General features: G+C 37.0%; 2 protein-coding genes and 1 pseudogene across 4 annotated transcripts in view; 2 read left to right on the top strand and 1 right to left on the bottom strand.

Annotated features, from left to right (window-relative positions):
• Window positions 1-15,103, bottom strand: part of ATM (ATM serine/threonine kinase) — a 169,345-nt gene extending 154,242 nt beyond the window's left edge. The window contains exons 1-7 of one of the 2 annotated variants that reach the window (XM_045203957.3): window positions 14,617-15,103; window positions 14,244-14,391; window positions 8,957-9,058; window positions 8,764-8,876; window positions 7,118-7,263; window positions 1,909-2,073; window positions 902-1,142 (exon numbers count right to left, since the gene is read on the bottom strand). In XM_045203957.3, the coding sequence (XP_045059892.1) occupies window positions 1,039-1,142; window positions 1,909-2,073; window positions 7,118-7,263; window positions 8,764-8,876; window positions 8,957-9,028 (600 nt within the window). In that variant the 5' untranslated portion in view covers window positions 9,029-9,058; window positions 14,244-14,391; window positions 14,617-15,103 and the 3' untranslated portion in view covers window positions 902-1,038. Of the gene's footprint in view, window positions 1-901; window positions 1,143-1,908; window positions 2,074-7,117; window positions 7,264-8,763; window positions 8,877-8,956; window positions 9,059-14,243; window positions 14,392-14,616 lie in introns of those variants that run through there. The other variant, XM_024570803.4, reaches the window with a different exon arrangement.
• Window positions 2,280-3,782, top strand: LOC112314217 (SUMO-activating enzyme subunit 2 pseudogene; annotated as a pseudogene).
• Window positions 15,104-15,110: 7 nt separating the features above from the next.
• Window positions 15,111-25,332, top strand: part of NPAT (nuclear protein, coactivator of histone transcription) — a 68,808-nt gene continuing 58,586 nt past the window's right edge. For both annotated transcript variants that reach the window (XM_045203958.3, XM_024570829.4), the window contains exon 1: window positions 15,111-15,273. In XM_045203958.3, coding sequence (XP_045059893.2) covers window positions 15,237-15,273 — 37 coding nt within the window. In that variant the 5' untranslated portion in view covers window positions 15,111-15,236. The remainder of the gene's footprint in view (window positions 15,274-25,332) is intronic.

Below are 25,332 nucleotides of genomic sequence, written 5' to 3'. Positions count from 1 at the left end.
CTCTCACCACTCCTATTTAAAATTACACTGGAGGAAAAATTATAAATCTCTTAGAAGAAAGCATAGCAAAAAAGTTTCATGACAGTGGATGTAGCAATGATTTAAAAAAAATAATAATACCAAAAGCACAGGCAACAAAAGAAAAACAGATAAATTGTACTCATCAAATAAAAACTTTTATGCATCAAAGGACTTGGTCATCAGAGTTAAAGGTAACCCATGGTATGGGAGAAAATATTTGAAAACCATATGTCTGGTAAGAGATTAATTAATATCTAGAATATATAAAGAACTCCTAAAATTCAACAATGAAAAGCCCTGGCTGATGTGGCTCAGTGGATTGAACACTGGCCTGCTAACCAAAGGGTTGCCAGTTTGATTCCTAATCAGGGCACATGCCTGGGTTGGGGGCCAGGTCCCTGGTTGGGGGTGTGTGAGAGGCAACCGGTTGATGTATCTCTCACACATCAATGTTTCTCTTCCTCTCTTTCTCCTTCCCTTCCCATCTCTCTAAAAATAAATAAAACCTTTTTTAAAAATGAAAAAAAAACCTGATTAAAAACTGGGCAAAAGACCTGAATAGACATTTTTCTAAAGATGACATGCAAATGGCCAATAAGCACATGAAAAGTTAACATCATTGATCATTAGAGAAATGCGAATCAAAAGCAAAATGAGATATCACTTCATATAGATTCACATTTGATCACTATCATGAAAAAAAAAAAAAAAGAACGAAAAAGAATTGAAAGCAAGGACTCAAAGAGCTATTTGTATCCCCATATCGTAGCAGCATTACTTAAAACAACCAAAAGACGGAAGCAACCCAGTGTCCAATGACAAATGAATGGATAAACAAAATGTGGTATACACATACAATGGAATATTATTCCGTCTTAAAAAGGAAGAAAATTCTGAAACATGCTATGACATGGGTGAACCTTTAAGACATTATTCTAAGTAAAACAAGCCATTCGAAAAGGACAAATACAGTAAGTGTTTGATTTCACTTATAGGAGGTAACTAGAATAGTCAAATTCATGGAGACAGAAAGTAGAACAGTTGCCAAGCGCTGCAGGAGGGGAGAAGGGAGAAGTCTTCTTTACTGGGACAGAGTTCCAGTTTGGGAAGGTGAAGAAGATCTGGAAATGGATGGTAATGATTACACAACAATGTGGGTACTGTAGTTATACACGTATTTTCAATTGTGCAGGAGGTCAGCACCCCTAGCCCTCCAGGGTCAATTATATACCTACTGCCACTAAACTATATACTTAAAAATGGTTAAAATAGTACATTTTGTCATGTACATTTACCATTAAAGAAAATCATACTGGAGGTCCTAGCCAAAAAAATAAAGACAGAAAAAGAAATAAAAACCACAAGGGTTGGAAATAAAGGAAAAAACTCTCTAGTACTTGTAGATGACATGATTGTCTAAACAGAAAATCCCAAAAAATCTATAAAAAAACTCCTAAATCTAGCAGGTGATTTTAGCAAGGTCCCAGGAAACAAGGCCAATATACAAAAATCAACTGCACTGTGTAACAGCACTGAGAAAGGTGGAAATAAAAATTTTAAAACCAGTATAATTTACAAACCACTGCAGTACTCTATTATATTGTATTATAATTTTGGTTTACTTGGTTTTTTCCTGCCACTGGACTGTCAAGTACTTGAGGACAGGGGATGGCACCTTTCAATTCTGTAATTCTAGTTCTGATAGCAGGCACTTTAGGAAGGACATAATAAATGAAAGCTTAGGGTCAGATTCTGTAACCATTTAATTTTACTGAAGTACTGTTAAACTTTGAGGTCATTTAAGGATACAGAAAGACTCTAACTATGCTTTTGGTGAAATACCATTTCACAAGGAAAAATTCACTAAGAACAAACTTCAAAACATACCTAGCCACTGTTGCTGAGATATTTCACACCAGTATTTTCTCACTGAAAGAATGTCCTTGAGCAATATATTGCTACAATCCGCTCCATAAGTGGCACCATTAGATGAATCTTTCACTGTATCCATGATATAATTCAAGAGTTCTTGACATTTTAGCCTGGGTGCTCCTATTTAAAAATAAAATAAACAAACAAGTAAATAAAAACATATAAATCTTCAGATAAATAAGGACCTTGGAATGGCAACTATATAAATAATTCCTTTTCGGAAATTACTGTTAACTAACCTCCTTCTCATAGAGCAGGAGTTAGCCCATGGGCAAAATTCTTCAAGCCACCTGCTTTTGGAAATAAAGTTTTACTGGACCACTACCATGTCCATTCATTTATGTATTGTCTATGGCTACTTTCGGGCTAAAACTGAGAGCTTAGTAGTAGAGACAGACACTATGTAGCCTACAAAATCAAAAATATATACAATCCGGTCCCTTTACAAAAAGAGTTTACCAATTCCTATAGGAATATATTCTCATATAGCAGAACAATCATTCTATCATTAGTAATTCACAATTTCTGGAATTAGAACTAAAAAGGCCCATAGTTTCTTGGTACTTTTTATAAAAAATAAATTTATTAGAATAACAACATTATAAGGAGGATATTTTCTCTGAAGAGCAAAATTACTTTCAAGACCTATAACAGTATTTATGGCACATAAATATATAAGGTTATAATCTTGAATGAAGATGGTGACATTAAATACATTTCCACAAAGGAATGGGCTAAATCAACAGGACAGTATACAGTTAAACTTTTTACCAAGCTTTTAAAAGATGATACCAAGTATCTGTTGACAATGGACACACTATGTCAGGAAGAAGAAACCAATGCATCGGATCAACAACATGAACCCCAGTTAGGTCTGAAAGACCAGAAGGTTCTATATGTGAAGAGGAAGGCATGTCTTCTTTCAAAGAGCATTGAGACTTTGAGGGTTCATCAGCAGAAAAGGGGGATGGAGCTGAGCTAATATGGGACAAAGATGACCCACTGGCAATAGATTTTGTTACCTCTGCTACAGACCTCAGGATGCATAGTTTTAGTATGAATACGAAGAGATTTGACATAAAATCAATGTCAAGGAACATTACTCCACTATCATCACTACTAATGCAATGATTGCTGGGTTAATAGTATTAGAAGGATTGAAAATTTTATCACATAAAATAGGCCAGTGTAGATCAACATTTTTGAATAAAAAAACCAAACCCAAGAAAGCAGCTCCTTGTGTGTTATGCACTAGATGCTCCCAACCCTAATTGTCATGCATGTGCCAAGAAGCCAGAGGTGACTGTGCAACTGAATGTCCAGAAAATGACCATTCTCATATTATGACTGTGAAAGAAAAATTAGCTATGGTAGTACCAGATGTTCAAATAAAAGATGGGAAAGGAACAATCCTAATATCTTCAGAAGAGGGAGAGACAGAAGCTAATAATCACAAGAAGTTGTCAGAATTTGGAATTAGAAATGGGAGCCAGGTCCAAGGAGATGACTTCCTTCAGAACTACACTTTACTGATCAACATCCTTCATAGTGAAGACCCAGGAAAGGATGTTGAATGTGAAGTTGTCAGTGATGCCTCAGGAAAAGTACAGCATAACCAATGGAGGTGATGATGGGGCTCAGACTTCCACGTCCACAGCACAAGAGCAAGATAATGTATGTACTCATAGTTGATTCAGATGAAGAAGGTCCTTCAAATAATGCTGTCATCAGTGAAGAAGTCGCAAGAGGAAATTATGAGAAAGAATATCAGAACAAAGAGGTCACTCACAGAACAGACAAAAGACCTTGATATTATAGCCCCAGATTGAACAGAAATGCATCTAAACAGAACCATCTCACTGCATTAGGTCATCTGGGCAGAACCAAGTTGTTTGTTATATCCTCTGTTCTCAGGGAAAAAGACTGACACCAGTGACTGACTTGAAAATGATTCTGCTTCCTTCGAAAGCACCCATTTTGCTAGAACTGTCAGACATGTTGCAATAGGCTGTATGGAAAGTATGAATATAGTTTTAAAACCCTTTGAACAAAGCAGTTGTATAACCAGTCATGAGACAAAACAACACAACGCATGTTGTCTTTTTAATGGAAATACCCTTAGATACCATTTAATAGTTTTTAAACATTGTGTTCTAGTAAAGTTGATGCCTGGTTATAAACATAAATAAAGGCAATATTATACCTTGATTTTGGGTTGGAAAAATAATTATTTTTAGCCTAGATCTAACCATTTTCGCACTCTTAACTGAATGAAACAGATTCAAAAAGTATAAAGTACTATGAATTGAAATTTGTTTTTAAATACTAACTGGCACTATGTATACCAAGGTAAAATAATGTTAATTTACTCAAGTTTTGAGTTTGTACTACCTGGCATCTGTGTAAAAAGACAATTTTAGTATATTGTTACAGTTTCAGGTTATTTATAATTGATGTTTCATAAAATCCAAATATGACTATACTGTACTTATGAACCAAATTAATGGCCTCTGCAGACTTGTTATACATGCCTGCACAGTTTACGTGTCTGCTGCCTTGTTGGGTTTATCTACTATATTTACTGGAAGCATGCTAAATTCTTTCTTTTTAAAAAACGAATTTGTAATTTGATGTGAAGGTTAATAGATCTCCACTGTTTGACATAGATGCATACTTTCTAAAATAAAGTTTTAACAGTGATACTGCTTTTTAAATTTGAAAAGTATTTATTTTCAGCAAATCATATTGATATCACAACTGAAATTTTATATTTCAACATTAACAATTTAAAAATCACATATAACATTTTTTGTTATAAGCTATGAGCAGGGTACCACAAGTCATTATGTATATCTGAATATATTCTAGTTTAGAATTTTCTTATGATGAGATTAGTTAAGTATCAGACTATGCTAAAATAATATACACTGATATAACTGGAAAATCATTTTTCTTAAGGTCTGTATCATAACTTCAGTCATCTGGTTAATGATCAAACAAACAACCATATGTTCCTTTGCTACCCTGTGCATCTCTGTCTTAGAGTCCTTATATTTTCTTATCTCTAACAGGTTATATTATTACAACCTTACAGAAAGGAATTAATGTCTATATCCCAATATATAGCCCAGTGACTGGTTAGATGGTTAGAACAGTAAATGGAAAATAAATATTTGTTGAATAACCATATAAATTAATATCAGAATGAAATATTTCCCTGTGGCTTTATCCCATTATATTTCCTTTCTCTACCAAATTTGAGAAGTGTTTCAAGAATAACGCTGACAATTCTTTTCTAAAGAACTGCCTCAAAAAGACACCTAAGTTGGCTGCAATGACTTTAAGGAACCTCATGGAACTGAACATTTTTCCCAGTTGGATTTTCTATTCTCTAGAATGTCTATACATTGTATAGAAGATGAGAAATGCCTAAATTGAGGAATGAACGATATTTGCTTCCTAGTTCCATTCTAGCTGCCTCTTTTTCAAAAATCTGTTTCTTTCACCATACCTTGGTCACCAACTGCTAAGCAAGTCTGGCAAAGTCTGGACCTGTGTTTAAAATCCCATCAAGTCTCCAACCCTTTGAAAAAAGCAACTGAAGAAGTGAGATGACATGGTAACACTGCCCTGGTTCTACTTCAAGAATAAAGATGTTTTAAGTTACAAAGTCAAACTTGAAAGAAAACAAAGCCTTAAATAAAAACAGCATTTTTTAGCCATACATGGATAATTTCATCCACTCATTCCTGTAAGCCAACATATTGATACTTTCATATATTTTTCAAAGGCGATCTCCAGTGTTAATTTTACAAATGAAATTTATTTTCTTTTGTCATCGTAAAACAAAACTATAAGCTGCAAACTATTCTGGTGGGCTACAAATAGGCACACATAAAGATCCATAGAGAACCCAATGTTAGCAGCCAAGAATACAAACTTTAGTGGATGCAAGGCCATCCTACAGGGCAAAAGCAGGTAGAGAATATTTCAGGGTCACTTTCTTTTATCTATGCTGGAGTCCTTGACAAGGGCTGAAACTATCCACACACACTGGCATATCAGAAGAGCTAGCAAACTAAATTTTTGTGAAACCTTGTTCTTTAGACTCAAGTCTTACATCTCCATTCTGAAATATCACCCACTAATAACCTATGTCCTTCTACTTAATAATGTTTACCAACATTGGGCTTTTCTGATTCCTTAACTAAACTTGTTACCACAAAGCCAAGTCCTTATCTGTGAAGAGTAAACAAAATCTAAACCCCAAGAGTCCCTTAACAAATATTCTTGATTTTAATTTTTAACATTGTGTGAAGCCCATTTCTTTACATAAGCCTATTAGGATCCTGCATTTTGGTTCAAAAAATGTTAACTCTTCAAACTATCAACTGTACAAGTTGAATGGGAGATATGGGGCTCTTCAGAAACAAAAAACAATGTTTTCTGTATTTTTAAAAAGTCAATAGTAAGCACAGTATTATTTAAGAATATGGGTTTTGATTACTAAGAAAGCTAATGTGGTCTTAGAATTAATTATTAAAAGTATAGAACAAAAGATATCAAGTCCTGCTCCACTCTGCACCAGTAAGAACATACCTATGAGAATGAGTCCCATACTTTAAGAGAGGTAGAATTAAACTGAAGAATACTCAGAAGAAAGTGACACTCATATGTACTGAAGGAAGCAGCTGTATTTAGCACAGAAAAAGGGACTTAGGGGAAATATCATCACTAACTTCAAATATCTTAAAGAAAGTCACATTGAAAAAAATCATTTAGAATTTTTCTGTAGTATCTCAGAAGGTAGAAACAAGAACAAAAGGAGACAAGTTTTCGCTACTATTAAAGCTATTATCAAAGATAGAAAAGAACGCCTGAAAAGGTATGTTTAATCATATGGCTACCTAAGTGCTAAGGACATAAAGAAGCAATCCAAGAAGAATAGGTGTTGAAATAGTAACTTTAATCCTTTTAATCCTGAGATTATATCATTCCATACTTATATAAATTCCTCCAAATAAGTGAACCAATATTAAAAATCATTACTTATGTACTAGAAATTAGAGTTAGCACTCAACTTCTCTCTCATCATATTCAGACCCAGCTCATGCAACAATTAATTATTAAGCCAATTATTTATAATAAGTAATATAGCACTTACTTTTATTTGCACACTTGATGAAGTATTTGAGCAAGCTACTGATTTCTTGCATTTTTTTCTGCCTGGTGGCTTGTGTTGAGGCAGATACATTTGATCTTGCTGTTTTCAGACATTCTGTTTCTTTCTGAATGTATTTCTGTAAAAATCTTCAAAAAAACAAAATGGAATTTCAGAAACTCATTAAATGTTTAGATTATTATAATAGCTTCAAAAACTCCTTCATGCTATGATAGAGAGCATCTTTTAAACCATATTGTTTCAATCAATGTACCAATTAAATGAAACAAATTTCTCATTCAAGGCCTAAGCCCCCACAATACCAATTTAGAGTCTGGTCTGCAAAGCTCTTAATATATAACCTCCATGATTTCCTATTGCTTCACTTCCTGATTTCTCATTTTATCATCAAAAGCTTGCAGTACTATTAGGGGCTCTCAACTCTCTGTCACCTATTCCTGTTATTCTAAGCATGACCTATCTCTTTCCTAGTTAGCTGGAAATGTTGCTAGCATTTAAATAAAGCCTGCCTATAAAATATTTATGATTACTTGGGAGTGCTAGGTGCATATTTGGCCTACTTGATCAGCTTATGCAAAGGAATATTCACCTTTAGATAACTATATTTGTGGTATCTGAAATAAACTCAATAACAAAAAAATGGCATGCATTTTTCATGTTATTCACACTGAAATCTGTAATAGTCAATATAGTACTAAATAAGAGGTAAAAATAAAATAGATTATCTGTTCCAAATACTGGAAAATAAGTAAATACTCATACTTCCTCTTGACTACAAATATTTCAAGTTTCTCAGTATTTTACTTCAATCATCTTATTTGTCTTTCCTATGTCTTGTAACATATTTCTATTTATAAAGGGACTTAATAGTTGAAAATTGTCTTAATGTAAAAATGCATTAATTCTGTTTGCCACACCAGTCCAACAACCAATTGTATCTTCCCAATGCCTGAATTTTGTTTTTTTTTAAAGTTCATTCATATAGAATTATTCTAAAATTCCTTTTATTCTTGTATTGTAATTTAACATCTGGCAGTTACTTAAAATAATATTTAAAGATGTAAGGCCCTGCCCAGGTGGCTCAGTTAAGTAGAGCATCATCCCATACACCAAAAAAAAGGCTGTGGGTTTGATCCCGCATGGAGGAGCATATGGGAGGCAACCAGTCAATGTTTCTCTCTCACATCCATGTTTTCCTCTTCTTTTCTCTCTCTCTCTCTCTCTCTCTCTGTCTCTCTCTCCCCCTTCCTCTCTCTCTAAAATCAATAAGCGTATCCTTGGGTGAGGATTAAAAACAAAAAATATATCAGGGTAGTAGTAAAGCACTTGTTACAACTTTATTCTCTAATTTACAATTAAGTTGAACTAACTGATATGAAAGGAATTCTATCTAATCTTGAGTGGGATACATCTAAGTCATTTCACTGAACAAACGATTTAAAATTAACTGTCTATATACTAACATCTTTTAAAAATTGTTTCAAATAATATTAAGCACCAACTTCATATACAAGGCGCAATGTTATATAGAAGACAAAAATAAATAAGACCTAAATACATAACAAAAAGAAAAATCACAACAGAAATAAAAATAAAAAAAAAAACTAAAAAAAATTAGAATGGAATACCTAAAAACAGCATCCCAATTCAAGTATTTCCCTTGTTTGGAATCTGAATGTCGATCTAAATGTTGAATGGTTTCAGGATTCCGAATCAGACGCTTAAAATTCTCAACTTCTTTCTGAAAATGAAAAAAAGAAGATAATAATGGGTAATTAATTACTTATTTCAAAGAAAAATTAAATTTAAGTAATTTACTACCCTTCGTTCCGTGGCTTTATCATGTCCTAGTTGACGGCAGCAAATAAGCAGATCATCAAGTGCTAGACTCATGGTTCAGATTTTCAGAAAACACATCATTACCTGTAAAAACAATACATTCATAAAATTATTGCAGACTGTGGTTAATAATATATGGTTATATCTAACTGTACAACTAGACACATATTGTGATCAAAGGGACGATGGTTTTTCTTAACACTTCCATACTTAAATGAGGTTTTTTTAGTATGTCACAACAAAGCTTCAACATGCAAATGTATGCTTTGTGTGTAGCAGCAAGATAAAAATAGGAAACGTGTAATTTACTTTATTGTTCTGGGACCTCTTCTGAGAAACATAACATTTAAACTGAAATACAGAAATGAATGGAAGCCAGCCAGGCAAAGAATAAGGAAAAGAGCACTTAAGAATTTAACAGTGACCCTCTAAACTATTTAAGAGTACCTTTTCTATATGTCATGACTTATATAGCTGAGCCAAAAGCTTAAATTGCATATGCTTTGGAATTAATATGCAGGAGGTTATCAGCGCTATTAAGCCTTGCCTAGCATTTCCATCATAACTGGCTTTATGGTTCTCATTTAATACATAAAAACAGAAGGAAAATGGTATTCCTATTTTAAAAGGAAATTGTAAACTACTACAATATCCCTTACAAATGTCAAAAGATCAACTATATCTTATTGTACCTTAATGCCACTGAGGTAGCCCTTCTCCATTTAGATTTTCTAGTATAATCAAACATTCTTTTGATAATCTTTAAAAAAACCTTACATAAGTATTCTTTTTTGCCCTGGCTGGTGTGGCTCAGTGGATTGAGTGCCAGCCTACAAACCAAAGGATCACTCCTTCGATTTCCAGTCAGGACACATGCCTAGGTTGCGGGCTGGATCCCCAACTGGGGGCATGGGAGAGGCAACTGATCTATATATCTCTCGCACATAGATGTTTCTTTCCCTCTCCTTCTCCTTCTCTTCCTAACTCTCTAAAAATTAATTAAAAAATCTTTAAAAAGTTCTAAAAAAAGAACCTTAATTTCTTTATACAATGTTAATAAACAAAGAAAAATATACATATTTTTGTCCATGATATTTACACAGATATATCTCAAAAGGAAAAAAAAAAAAGGGAAACGTCTTTTTCCCCATCCATCTATATACACTATGTATGTTTCTCTGCCTATGTTTAATCTCACAGAATCTTAAAAATGGGAAGAAGTGAGAGGCCATACCCTATCTTCCTACAAAGGAAGAAATCTCGTCTAAAAAGTTACTGTCCTTTCTTTAAACTTTTACTCACAGTAAAAGGAAACCACCTAATAAAACTACATATTTCGCTGGCAGATAGCTCTAATTCTCCTCCACTTGTATTCACTGGTTGTTCTGACCCCTTCATCCCTATTACAACCTCCTTTACTCTGCTGTTGGTAACAAGATGTTATTTACTTGATAGTCTTTTTCAGTTCATTGTATACTTATTCAGAATGGGACTCTCATATTTATGTTTCCATCCCTTATAGTTTTATCCAGGACTCTTTCCCCTCTTTGCTCAATCTTAAAGTCCTCTTAATTGAATAAACAAAGAAAATAAAACACCTTAGCAATATTTAAAGAACCATAAAACGAGGCACCTGAGACTTCCAGCCAAGATGGAGGCATAGTACACACACCTTGCCTCCTCACACAACCAAAAGGACAACAAATTTAAAAACAAAAAATCCCCAAACCTGACAGAAAATCGAACTGTATGGAAGTCCAACAACCAAGGAGTTAAAGAAGAAACATTCATCCAGACAGGTAGATGGGGTGAAGAAGGGTAGCCAGGGTAGAGAGGACAAGTGGCAAGGAAGCAGCTGGCGGAGCAGGTGGTCCCCCGTTGGTGTTTGGATAAACCACAGGGAACAACCGGGGACTGAGACAAACCACAGAACCCAGGGTTCCAGTGAGGGGAAATAAAGCCTCAAAACTTCTGACTGAAAAAACCTGTGGGGGTTGAGGTGGCAGGAAAATCTCCTAGACTCACAGGAGAGTTCGTTGAACAGACCCACAGGATCCTACACATACACAAAACCACCCACCCAGGAATCAGCACCAGAAGGGCCCAATTTGCTTGTAATAGCAGAGGAAGTGACTGAAAGCCGGCTGAGAGGTGGGCAAGTAGCACTGTTCCCTCTCGGACCCCTCCCCCACAACACAGCCCCCTGGGTTGCTCCACCCTGGCCAATACCATTACTACTTAACAGTTGCGCCCAGACAAAGATATATGTCCCAAATGAAAGAACAGATCAAAGCTCCAGAAAAAATAAAACTGAGCAATGAAGGGATAGCCAACCTATCAGATGCACAGTTCAAAACACTGGTAATCAGGATGCTCACAGAAATGGTTGAGTATGATCGCAAAATAGAGGAAAAAGTGAAGGCTATGCAAAGTGAAAGAAAGGAAAATATACAGGGAACCAAAAGTGACGGGAAGGAAACTGGGACTCAAATCAAGGGTTTGGAACAGAAGAAAGAAATAAACATTCAACCACAACAGAATGAAGAAACAAGAATTCAAAAAAATGAGGAGAGGCTTAGGAACCTCCAGGACAACTTTAAACGTTCCAACATCCAAATCATAGGGGTGCCAGAATGAGAAGAGGAAGAGCAAGAAATAAAAACTTATTTGAGAACATAATGAAGGAGAACTTCCCCAATCTGGCAAAGGAAACAGACTTCCAGGAAGTTCAGAGTCCCAAAGAAGTTGGACCCAAGGAAGTACACACCAAGGCACATCGTAATTACATCACCCAAGGTGAAAGATAAGGAGAGAGTCTTAAAAGCAGTAACAGAAAAGGAGGCAGTTACCTACAAAGGAGTTCCCATAAGAGTTACAAGGTTCCCAAAAGACAAGGTAAGAAGGGGCAGCAGGTAAGAAGGGGCTGGAAAAAGATATTCAAAGTTATGAAAGGCAAGGACCTACATCCAAGATTACTCTATCCAGCAAAGCTATCATTTAGAATGGAAGGGCAGACAAAGGGCTTCCCAGATAAGGTAAAGCTAGAGGAGATCATTATCACTAATCCCTTATTATAAGAAATGTTAAAGAGACTTATCTAAGAAAAAGAAGATCAAAATATGAACAGTGGAATGACAAGAGACAGCTATCAACAACTGAACCTTAAAAAAAAAATGAAAACGAACTAAGCAAACAACTAGAACAGGAACCAAATCACAGAAACGGAGATCAATCACATGGTGGGTTATCAGTGGGAAGGGAGCAGTGGCAAATGGTGGACAAGATACAGGAAATAAAAGGCATAAATGGTAGGTACAAAATAGACAGAGGGAGGTTAAGAATAGTATGGGAAATGGAGAAACCAGAGAACTTATGTGTATGACCCATGGACATGAACTAAGGTGGGGGAATGATGGTGGCATGGGGGTAGAGGGCAGAGGGGAGTAAAGGGGAGGAAAAAAATGGGATGACTGTTATAGCATAACCAATAAAATACGTTAAAAAATAAAAAGTAGGCACCTTTATTCCTAAATATACTAAATATGTTATTTGTAATGTGAATAAAATGCATGTTTACTAAAAATGTGACACTTCCAGGAAGAGGCAACTCTAAATTTCTTTTTTAAGCTGTGGCTTACTTGTCTTTTGTCCCTTCTATTTTTCAAAGATTGATCACTTTCGAGAAAACAATACAGTGCAGTATTACGTACATAAACAAGAGATGCTCATTCTCTGATATAGGCAACAATATTTACTGGGCAACTGGTATATACAAGGTACTACGTTGGTTGGGGGGAGGGGGGTCTAGACTTATAATGAACCAAACAGACACAAATTCTATCTTTGAGGAGTCATAACTAGTGGGAGAAAGTGACAGTAAATAAGTACACAGATAGATCAATGCATAATTCCAAGCTGTTATATGACTCAATAGAAACAAATGTGCAGTAATAGAAAGGATCATTTTTGATAAACTATTAGGGAACACATCTCAGAGGAGGTTACAATAAAGCCAAGATCTAAACGAAGTAGTGGCAATCATAGAGCTGGAGAATATTCTAGGGAAGGAGATGAGCATAACAGCCTAAGGGTCCTAAGATGGAAGAGCACATGGTATGTCAGAGGAACTAAAAGAAAACCAAAAGAACTAGAGACTAGTCAGCTACAGTAATAGTGTCACTAGGTAAAGCTGAATTCAACTAATGTGCTAATTCAGAAAGATCTAGGTCCCACTCCCAACATGCAACTGAATGATTCATATATACTTTTAAAGATTTTATTTATTTATTTTTAGAGAGAGAGGAAGAGGAGGGAGGGAGGGAAACATCAATGTGTGGTTGCCTCTCACGCGGCCCCCACTGGGGACCAAGCCTGCAGTTCAGGCATGTGCCCTGACTGGGAATTGAACCGGGGACTCTGTGGTTCCCAGGTGCCTGTTCAATCCACTTAGCCACACTAGCCAGGGCTGCTTCATATTCTTTAACTAACAGCCTCTGAATTGGTCAATCCAATGGTGATCCCTTTGCAGAATTTGACAATGCCAAATCCCATCTTTCTGGATGTAATTCTGCCCTTGGCATGTGATTCTTTTCTAGTGGTAAGAATGTGGGCTGTGTACTCAAGATTGTACTGACACTGCTACTTATAAATTGTATAACCTAGGGCAAGTTAGCTAATCTCTCTTGACTGCAGTTTTCTCAATGATAAAATGAAAAATAATACTGGCACCTATCTCAAAGAGGTATTGTAAGAATTCACATACATGTTTCACAGTACATGGAACAGAACAAATGCTCAATAAATTCTCGTTAGCAGTTATCACTATTCACGCTTCCTTTTCTGTTTCATAAGTTTGATGCTTCTTCTTCCATCCAAACCTGAAAGAACATCCTTGTCTCCTTACTTCTCACTCTATGTTCTCCCAGTGTGATCTCTCATCCATTCCTATGACTTCGACATGTTGCGAATGACCAAATTTATTTCATTCAATACCAGACCTCACTTTTGAGCTTCAGGAACCTTCTACACTTTGTGGCTTCACACGCATTTTGTCTTCTCTGCAGAAAGCTCCTACCATCCTCCAAGGCAATTTAACACTGTGACATCTCAGCACAAACTGATTTGATTCTCCTGGGCTGTTCTCACAGAACCTTATTGACACCTCTACTATCGCAGTACTCTTTTATCACATTATCATCCTGAATTTTAACAGTCTTTTTACTTAACCTCTGTCTAGCAAAAACAGCAGCGAACGCTCCTGAATGCTCACCACAAAAAGGGATTATCACAAGGAAGATTGTAGAGCGAGGTCACACAGATGACAGCCAGAATTTGAACTCCTGCAGTGTGATTCCAGAGCCCAAGATCTTAACCACGCGACTGTAGTCTTAACTTCAATAGATGCTCGGTGATTAAAGCTAATTATGAGAGGGGAAAAAACGGTATTAGTCAAGTCATCTAGTTGCCTTCAGAATAAGGTTCGTGGATAAATTAGCTACGGGCTCGGCGAGCCCGGGAAAAATGACGTGTGAAGAAGTGTATGGGCCGCTCTGGAGGAATCCTGAGTCTGAGTCTCTGAAGGCTGGGGCCGAACGGCTCGAAAACGACTGAATTCCCCAAGAGCAAGGCTTCCGCGCCCTTACCGCTGGACTCCGACAGAAAAGGTGCAACCTCTGGAGAAGCCGGTGGTTGCAGCCCAAAACGCCTAAGCCCGAGGCCGCAGACACCTCCAGCACGCTATCCACGCACTATTCCCGCTTCCGGTTCAAACCTGGCGCGACCTCGCAGCGCCGGTCTCCACAGGAAGAAATAAAGCTGAGCGGCGCCCCCGGCACCATCTGCCCATGCGCCTCCTCATCACCGGATCTCCGCTCCACGGCCTCGCTTCCCCAAAACATTGGGCACATCTGAGGCCACGCGCCTGCGCCTTGCCCACCAATGGTGTGCGCCCTTGCGTTTGAGGCTCGCCCTCTGGCTCCGACTCCTGGGCCTCCACCCCACCTCCTCGCCCCCTTCAACCTTACCCCCTCAAATATGAGGGAGGAAATGACGACAGTTTCAAGGAGAATGGAGGCGGGTTTCATTTCGGCGCCTTTCTTTCTCCTGCGGAAGCGATTGGCTGGCGTGAAGTGAAAGAGGCGGGACGAATTGCCGCGGGTTCAGTGCCGCCACTGGAACCGGGAGATGCGGTACAGTAGCTGCTGCTGTGTTGGCTTTTACCCGAGCCTTGTCTCTTATTGGGGTTCTATCTGCGGCTTCGATTATGTTGTTACCTTCGGACGTTGCCCGGCTGGTATTGGGTAAGCTCGAACGCGGCGAGGAGTAATATTGGACCAGTTAAGCTGGGCGGAAGGACCTTTGGGGCCAAAGGTTTTCCCAGGGTGGGGAAGCTTTGAGGTTCTGCCTACCCCCCGACAACTTCAGCCTGACGGTGACTCTTCTTAAGCCGCAGGCTCGGGCAGTTAAGCCTCTTTGTGTGTGGATGCTCTTCTCCTCAGGTTGCGTGGCGGGGGGTAGGGGTGTAGCGCTGAGGAGAAGCTTGGGTGGGACATCCGAGGCCCGGGTTTGGAGGGCAAGTCAGGCCTGAACACGTAGTTGGGACCTTTGAAGGAGCGTTGGCTACAAGATGAAGGGAATGCATGTTTTTCAACCTTGGGTGCATTTTCTCTTGTGAGGGCTGGGGCCAAAATAGGAAAAAATGACTTCCTCAGGCACCTAGCTTTGGGGAAAGACCTTCCTGACGCCCTTCTGATAACTCGCTTTTAGAACTACGAATTTGGGGCGAGTGGTGTGTTCTTTCCTCTGCACCCACTGCAAAAAGTCGTCCTGTGTAGAGGTTCGAAATGCCAGCTGTATATTTTAAAACAACAGCAATTCCAGTTTTTTTGGTTAGCAGGAAACTTCACGTGGAAAATGACTTTCAGTTGACTTTTCTAATCCTGGTTAGTTTTTCCTCCATTTGCGGAGGATTAGTTCCTCGGGCCAGTCGTCAAGGTGTATTGTCTGTGTGGGAAACAGGTTTTGCTATTGTTTGTACCCTGAAAGAATGAGGATTGTACTGCTGGGAGCGAGAGCCACATAAAACTCAAAGTTCGAGCAAATGATTTACAGACATCATATGCGATGTCCCTGAAAGTAAATGAAAAACACCTCTGTTGAAACTTCCCATAGTGTTTGCAGTCATTGCTACCATTGTTTTATTGTTGGAAAAACCCATTGTCTTGTTTCTTTTTAAAATACTCAGCTCTGTCCGAAGAAATGATGTTTGTGCACAGACTCTTGATAGACACATTTTGCAGGAAATATTAAATGGTAATGGCTCCATCACATGTTTTTGGAGAACTAAGTAAATGGCTTTACTGTAAACTAATATTTTGTTAGTGTTTGGCTCATCTTTTGCCCACTTTATCAGAATTGAGTACAGTTAACCTGAATCTATATCTGTGTCTGTGAGGAAAAGGTATCTTGTAGTTGTTATATTAGGCTTACATGTAAACCAATCCAAAGTAGACTTTCACAGTGATCATGATAACATTGACATACTTTAAATTTTCCCTCCATGCGGTGTTTGCTTAAGAATTTTTGAGTTTTGGCACTTTGGTAATCCAGGTGTGCTTCAGTAACCACAGTCTTCAACAGGGTTTCTCACTCTTGCCGCTGTTTTTTGGGTTTTTTTTTTTTAAGATTTTATTTATTTTCAGAGAGGGGTAAAGAGAAAAAGAAAAACATCAGTTAGTTGCCTCTTGCAAGCCCCCAACGAGGGACCTGACTGGCAACCCAGGCATTTGCCCTGACTGGGAATCGAACTGGCGACCTTTTGGTTCATAGGCCACTGAGTCACACCAGTCAACCCTCATTCTTGGGAACGTTGACATTTTGGCCTTGAATGTTGACGATTTGGGGAACTGTCCTGTGCATTGTGGGATGTTTAGCGACATCGCTGGCCTCTATCCTTTAGCACTCCACTCCCCACCCTCATCCAGATGTGACAACAAAAGATGTTGCCAGTGTGTTCCCTAGAGGGCAAAATTACTCAGACACGAACCACTGGTCTTACAAAAACTATGATTTTCTAACTGGAATAATTCACACCAACTTGTGAGTCTTTATCCTGCACAAACCAGCTACTCTGCTTCCTACTTTTTTTTTTTAATCAATGAATAGAAACTCCAGCCATTGTTTCTTATCCTAAACTAGTTTTTTGCCATTCACATTCCATTTTGATTGCCAAATTTCTTAGCACTATGCCTTCCCATTACTTCTCTTTTGGACTTTTGTCATTGCTTCTCGGATAATCTTGCAATTCATTGTATTTACTGTTACAAAACAAAATCTATCTAAAGCATTCGCACTACACCTCACATTCTTAAAGTTGAAACAGTTGTGCACTTACCAAAACTTTCAAGTTGTGCAAAAGAATAGCTAATAAATCTCCCCACACTCACTGCTCTAGCTTTTTTCATTTAGCATTGTATATCTTGAAGCTTATCAGCACATAAATATCTACAATTACAAAACTTAGTGACTTAAAATATTAACTGTTTTATTATTCACTCATGATTCTTCTCTTATAAGTACTCCCCATCTTCAGCCCCTCTTTGTTGCCTTCTTTTCTTCATAATGTTCTTTCAGCAAATCTTTGGGTGTTTGGGCATTCCAGACACTGTCAAATGCTAATTGAGAAGTTCTCTTCTTGGAGTTCATGTAAAGATTTTTACCCTTACACATATGCACACACACACACACACTAAACACATTCCTACACCCCACCTCACATTCTATCTAATGCTCTGTCACCCTTTCACAAGTAAAATTTATTCAAAGAACAATAAATTGTACTTAGTTGCTCTACTTCTTACCTACTTTTTGTTCTTCAGCATACTGCATTGACTTTTGTACCTCACTGCACTTAAATAGCCCTTGCTACTCAGTTACAGCCAGCTGTTACCTTGCTAGAATTTCTTTAAATATTGCACAGGCCAAATATGTCAAAAGTTTTGTTTATTGCCTCTGGATCACCAGTTTGGATTTTATCAGTATGTCATTCAAAGTGCTCTATGGAATTGCTCTGCGTTATCTCAGCTTCTCAACATCTGCCCTGTGCACCAGACATGCCAAACTACTTACAGCTTAACCAATTCTTCCTTTATATTCTGTTCCCTCTCCCGGCAGTGTTTTTCTCCCTGTCTTCCTAGTATTCTTACATTCACAGTTCAGGTCAAATGTAATCTCTGGAACCTCTTCCAGCAGGTATAGTTAGTACTTTCTTCTTAAATGTTCCCACAGAATTGCACATTATTTCTGTTGTACCTTTACCATGTTTTTTTGTAACTGTTTCCTTACCTTTTTTAAAAAACATGCAAAATTTAACCATTTTAGCGATTTCTAAGTATATGGCTGTGTGGCATTACTTACATTCACATTGTTCTGTAACCATCTTATCCCCCTCTAGAATCTTTTTTCTAGAAATTTACCTTTTTGTGTGTTCACTGTTTATAATCTGGGATTAGTGGACGGGCTTCAAGGGTGCTGGGATCCCCTAAAACTGTCTGTAAAGGTTTATGTGCAGGTGGAGTGTTTTAGATTCCTAAATAGGCTTGTTCCTTTCTGTTTGAGTCAGCATTCCATTTAGGAAAATTGAAACCCATCTGAGTATTTAACATGAAGGGATTAAATGAGGGAATTGGTTACACTGGAGATAGAAAAGCTAAGAAGAGCAGCTTAAGTGAGGCCAACTGGGAGGATAACAGCAACAGCTGAAGGCCGCTGAGATAGTGAGGACAAGGAAAGATGAGGCAACCCAGAGGCTGGGTTTACCATGTGGAAGATGGAAGGTAGATTTGTCTGGTAAGGGAGCAAGCAAGTAGTCATAGTGGAGATTCTACCAAGGCAGAGAGTGAGTGAGAGGGAAAAAATGTGTGGCTTCCAACTGCCCTTCAATCTTAACACTGGTGCTTCCCATTTAGTAAACCCAGACACTAGCCAGGTGACATGGAGCCTAGGAAACATTGCCTGCATGGGGTCAGGTTTCCTGTCATGCAGTGCAGAGCAGGAGAAGGGGGAAGAATAGATTCAAAGGCAAACAGAACCGGGACTGACACACCTCCCAAAAGGTCAAGAGCTACTGTTCTTATTCAACTTTATATCACCAAGACATAACAGATATTTAGTTCTTACTTACAGAAGTGTAATTGTAATTATGATATTTCCCTTTGTCTACTTAATACCAGTCATTTATTCAGATTCTGTATATTCATACTGTTATTTATTATAATAATATTGTCATTGCTGACATTTACAACTTTTTATGATCCTTACTCCTGTCTTTTCGGTTGTATCTTCACCTATTCTCTGTCATATACATTGTACTTCATCCAGCCTGGGCATGTTCCCTAAACATGCTCTTCATATGTTTTCTGTCAGCTTCTTTGGGATTCCACAGCCATCCTTCAAGACTCGCCTCTTCCTTAAAATAGAGCAAATTTTCCCCAAATATGTTAATATTTTCTCTAGCCCCTATCATCCCATGAAATAAGTCCTAGTATCTTACCACCTTTGCGTTATATTTGTATTTATGGGTCCTGGTTAATCATAACTTGTTTATTAACACAGACTTTGTTATTTGTGGATGTAATAATACAAGGAATTATAAGCTAAGTCTTCCCATAACATACTTACATTTTTTAGGATCATTAAACCATGAATTTTTCTGAGGAATTATTAGGATATGTGAAGGATGTATTTTCAGGTAGAAGGATTTTCCGTCTCTTGCTTTTTTCATCAGGCACCTCTTTTTTAACTTCCCTCTCTATAAATAGGAAGAGAGGCCAGTCTCTTGGCATCCCAGTTCCTAAAATTTGAATATTCTTGATATATTTAGAATTTTATCTTTCCTTCTCTTTTTCAGTCTATTTTGTTATTCATTGCTACCTACACTGAAAAGCAGGCAGAAGACAGTGTTGTGTTAAGAAAAAAGGAAACCCAGGCTTGCTTGCTTACTTATTTGAACAACTTGGGCACTAAGTTTACACAAAAGGTACAGTTATTTATTCTGAAGTTACTTTTAGAAATAAAGAGAAAGAATAAATAACTAATTTTAGTTGAAGAGTAATTATTTGTATTGTTATTGTAATAAGAGATAATTGGCCCTGGCTGGTGTGGCTCAGTAGATTGAGTACCAGCCTGCAAACCAGGGCACATGCCTGGACTGCAAGCCAGATCCCCAGTTGGGGCGCCTGAGAGGCAACCTATCAATGTATCTCTCACACGTCGATGTTTTTCTCCCTCCCTTCCCCTCTAAAATAAATAAAATCTTTAAAAAAGAGAGAGATTATTGGTCTTGTTTATATTTTCATTATGACATTTGAAATTTAGAATAATTTGTACCTAAACTTCCCCTATTATTATAGTTGAGAATTGATTTCAATCAGGTACTTAATGATGATAAATAAGCTTTTTGTGGTCAAGTAATAGTTTACTATATCTATAAAATGATAAATGAACATGGATGTGGTTAACTATTATTACTTTACCACATTATTTTAGAACTTCTGGGACAAAAGGAAAGTAAAATACATCAAGCCTAACCTAAAATGGAACTCTAGATTGTCCAAAGTGGATGACGAACACTTATTATAGAAATAATCTAGCTTTTTTTAATGGAGCTTTTTCTCAAGTGTATGCTATACAAAAGTATAGTGTATTATGATAAGTTATAAACTGTATGGTGTGTCATGATTCCTTTCCCAGCATATTCTAACACAAATGACCACAGTTTCTGAGAAAGTTTAACTGTATCACTACATTCCGTCTAGGGCAATGTTTCAACCTTTGTTTCAATATCACACTCTATAGGAGTACTTTTAGACTTTTTTTCCTAATTACCCCTCCCATGTGAAATTTCAATGCCACAAGTATACTGCTTATATATTGTATGTATATCTGTAATTTATGCATTAAAGAGTGGGATTTTCTAAATTAAATCTACTTTAAGGAGTTAGATTTCATACCACCACCTGTTAGAACTCCCAAGTAGTTATGAAAAAACATCTGGGGTGATTAGTAGTTTGGAAACTCTCCACCATGAAAAAAACTATTTATTTGGGGTTTTCAATTTAAATCCTGAAGCACATAAAAACCTCCAACTGCCCTGATTCCAGGGTGACTCTAATGGTTCGTACACATTTCAAATTTCTATATTCATGAAATCCTAGTAGCATCAGACCTGCTCCAAGTAATGTAACTGTCAGAAAGCCAGCCATCTTAAAAATGCTTTATTTTCAGTTGACTATAGTTTTGTAGGGTTGTTTGTGAAAAATAAAGAAGTAAAACAGCAATTTATCTTTTGGTCTTTCACATGTGAGGTGATTTCACATTTTCAATGATGGGGGTATTGCAGTAGTACTATATGAGGGGAAAAAATTAGTTTTTTTAAATACTCACCCATGAGTATTTATGTTTATTGATTTTAGAGAGAGAAATGCATCAGTGTGAGAGAGAAACACCAGTAGGGTGTCTCCCACATGTGTCCCAACCAGGGATCAAACCCACAACCTTTTGGGGCACAGGATGGCATTCCACCTAACTGAGACACTAGCCAGGGTCCTTCTTCTGGTTTGTACATGCTTTCCCATACTTCAAAGGACAGTGTCTTTGGTGTTTTATATGTGTTTCTTTCTTTCTGTAGCATTAGTTAGCAAGAAGTTGGAAAACTCATTCATCAATAAATAGAAAGTAGTGAATTGGTTCCCACATTGCAGCTAGGGCATTTCCTAAAATGGGGTAACAATTTCCTTCCCTTTCCTTTTTATAGCATTTATACACACACAGTGCCTTTTTAGGCCCACTCATTAGGTTTTTGAGTTGTAGGGCCTGGTTAGTTAAACATAGTTTCAGGTGAAAAGACCATGTAACTTTAAAGTTGTAATAGACCGTAGAAATAATTGCTTTAGTACAGCAGGTCTTTGAATAACTTGTTTGGTTCAACGTTTTTTCATAATAATGTTGGTGGGATGCCAGTAACTAACTCTTGTTTATATCAATTAGCCTATGGTAAAATTTGTTTTATTATACATCATTTTGCTTAAAATCACAGAACCTATCATTTGGCTTAAAGTCATAGAACCTATTGATGGTGTTAAAGGAAGACTTACTATACTTAAACACTTATTGACCAGTGCACCCTCACTGACATACGTATACTACAAAGACAAGTATTGGATTGGCCGAAAAGTTTGTTTAGTTTTTTCCATAAGAAGTTTCTGGTAGTGCTTAGTTGTCTTTAACCTCATTCGCAACAATTTTGTTAGATTGTATTGTGACAGCTGTCATATCAGCATGCATGTTTTTAAAAACTTACCAAAATTGGTGAGTTTTTGTGCAGCTGTTTTAATAACAAAGATGGAAGTAAATACACAACATTTTCAGCATATTATGCTTTATTATTTCAAGAAAGGTAAAAATGCTGAAACAAAAAAAAAACAAAGATTTATGCAGTGTATGGAGAAGGTGACTGATCTAACATGTCAAAAGTGGTTTGCAAAGTTTCTTGGTACTATTGACATTTTGACCAATTACTTCTTTGCTGTAGGGCTGTCTTATGCGTGGGACAGTGTTTAGCTTCAGCCCTGGCCTCTGCCTACTAGAAGCCAGTAGCAGGAGATAATTGACATACTCAAAATATCCAAATCAATTAAGTTATTGGTGAAAATAAAAAATGTTTCTTTACTTTACAGAAAAAAAACTAAACAGACTTTTTGGCCAGCACAGTATCAGGGAATCTAGTATCTGGTAATAGGATTATAGTACATAATGAGAGGATTAAAAATAAAAATTGTCTGAGGAAGTGATAGTTACACTAGACCTAAAGAATGAGTAGAAATTAGCTATGCTAGGACAAAATAAAGATGCCCAAGCAAAGTGAATAAAGTATACAGTGGCCTTGAAGTAAGAGCATTTGTTTATTTCAGAATTGAAAGACCAGTTTGGGTAGGAGATATGGAATAACCAGACATATGGCTAAAGAGGAAATTAGGATGCAAAACAAGTCAAACCTCATGACATGTTAAGGAGTTAGTATGATTTTTTTTTCACTGATATAATTCACATACCACAAAGTATAAAATTTAGTTGTTTTTTAGCATATTCACAATTTTTACAGCCCTCACCACTATCTTAATTGCAGAACATTTCCATCACTCCAACAGAAACTGCATGCCTGATAACAGTCAAACCCAATTACCCCTTCACCCATCCTCTGGCAATCTACTTTCTATTTCTATGGATTTTCTTATTGTGGACATTTTATGTAAATGGGATTATGCAATATGTTAACTTTGTATCTGACTTTTTATTTATTTATTTTTAGAGAGCTAAAAAGGGTGGGAGAGAGATAGAAACATTGGTAGGTTGCCTCTCATGTGCCCCCAACCTGTGACCTTTCGGTTTGCAGGATGACGCCCAACCCACTGAGCTACACCAGTCAGGGCTTGTGTCTGACTTCTTGAACTTAACATAATGTTTTCAAGATTCATCCATGTTGTAGCAAGTATACATAGTTAATTCCTTTTTATGCCTGAATAATATTCTATTTTATGGATATATCACATCTTGGTTTTCCATTCACTGATGAACAGTTGCGGTATTTCCACTTTTTGACTATTACGAAAAGCCCTACTGTCAACATTCATGTACAAGTTTTGTTTGGACCTATGATTTTAATGCTCTTACATATATATCTAAGGGTGGACATGCTAGGTCATAAGGTAATTCTGTGTTTAAAATTTTTAATAATGTACCAAGTGTTTTTCCACACTGGTTTTATCATTTTTATTATCCCACTAACAATATATGAGGTTTCCAGATTCTTCACATTTTTGTAGTACAAACAGTCCAAAACTTATGATGGTTGGATTTATGATTTTTCCACTTTATGATGGTACTTTGAATTTTGAATTTTGATCTTTTCCCTGACTTGCAATATTCTGTGCTGTACTCTCGTGATGCTATGCAGTTCCCCATCAACAACATGAGCACAAGGACAGTAAGGACAGTGTGTTGTGTTGCCAGCTTATTTTGGATATTGTGTTTGTGTTTTAACATCTCATATCTCTGTGAAACACCTATCTGTATCTCCAGATTCTGGTGAGAAGGGAAGGCAATTACTCTTGAGATGAAACTCAAGTAATTGCCCAACTGTAGGCTAATGTAAGTACTCTGAGCACTTTTAAGGTAGACTGAGCTAACTATGATGTTTGATAGTTTAAATGTATTCAATGCATTTTCAACTTAGGACATTTTCAAGTTAATAAGGGTTTATCAGGAAATAACCTCATTGTAAGTCAGGGAGCATCTGTGCTTAACTACTGTCTGTCTTTTAAATCTAGCTATCCTAGTGAGTACGAAGTGGTTATATCTCATTGTGGTTTTGATTTCACATTTTTCTAATGACAAATGAAGTTGAGCTTCTTTTCATGTGCTTATAAATTGTTTGTATATCTTTTTTGGAGAACAGTCTATTCAAATCTTTTGTTCCTTTTTTACTGTTATCTTGTAAGAGTTCTTTATATATTCTGGATTCTCAACTCAGATATATATGATTTGCAAATATTTTCTTCCATTTTGTTTTCTGTCTTACTACTTTCTTCTTAGGATAAAGGAGAAAACAAAAGTTTTGAATTTTCCTTTTTTTTTCCTTATTTGCTTGTTCTTTATTTTTTTTAATTAAATGAATCTATAGCCTCTGTTAATATCACCCTTAGTTATTTCTTTTTTTATTGTGTTTTTCCCATTGCAGTTTAGCCCCTTATACTTCCCTCCTGCCAGCAATCACCACACTGTTGTCCATGTACATGAGCCATTTTTCCTTTTTGCTCAATCCATCTACCCTCTAAACTCCCCCTCCCAATAGCTGTCATTCTGCTCTGTATGAGTTTGTTTCTTTTGCTGGTTAGTTTAGTTCATTAGATTCCACATATGAGTGAAATCATGTGGTATTTGTCTTTCTATGACTGGCTTATTTCTTTTTTGCTTGTTCTTTACATGCCATACCTAAGAAACCATTGCCCAATCCAAGGTCAAAAATACAGATATACACCTGTGTTTTTTTCTAAGAGTTTTATAGTTTTAGCTCTTACATTCATTTCGTGTTAATTTTTGTATTCAGTGTGAGGTAAAGATCTAACATTTCTTTTGCATGTGGCTATCCAGGTGTCCTAGCACCAGTTGAAAAGGCTATTATTCTTTTCCCCCATTTAACTGACTTGGTACCCTTTGAAAGTCAATTAACCATAAATGTCTGGACTGTTAATTCTCTTCCATGTGTCTGATCTGTGTCTGCCATCATGCCAGTAACACATTAC

Source organism: Desmodus rotundus, chromosome 5 (genome assembly GCF_022682495.2).
Source record: "Desmodus rotundus isolate HL8 chromosome 5, HLdesRot8A.1, whole genome shotgun sequence".
In the NCBI taxonomy this organism is placed as follows: domain Eukaryota; kingdom Metazoa; phylum Chordata; class Mammalia; order Chiroptera; family Phyllostomidae; genus Desmodus; species Desmodus rotundus.
The sequence above is the reverse complement of the archived record's forward strand: the minus strand, read 5'-3'. Positions and strand labels throughout refer to the sequence as shown.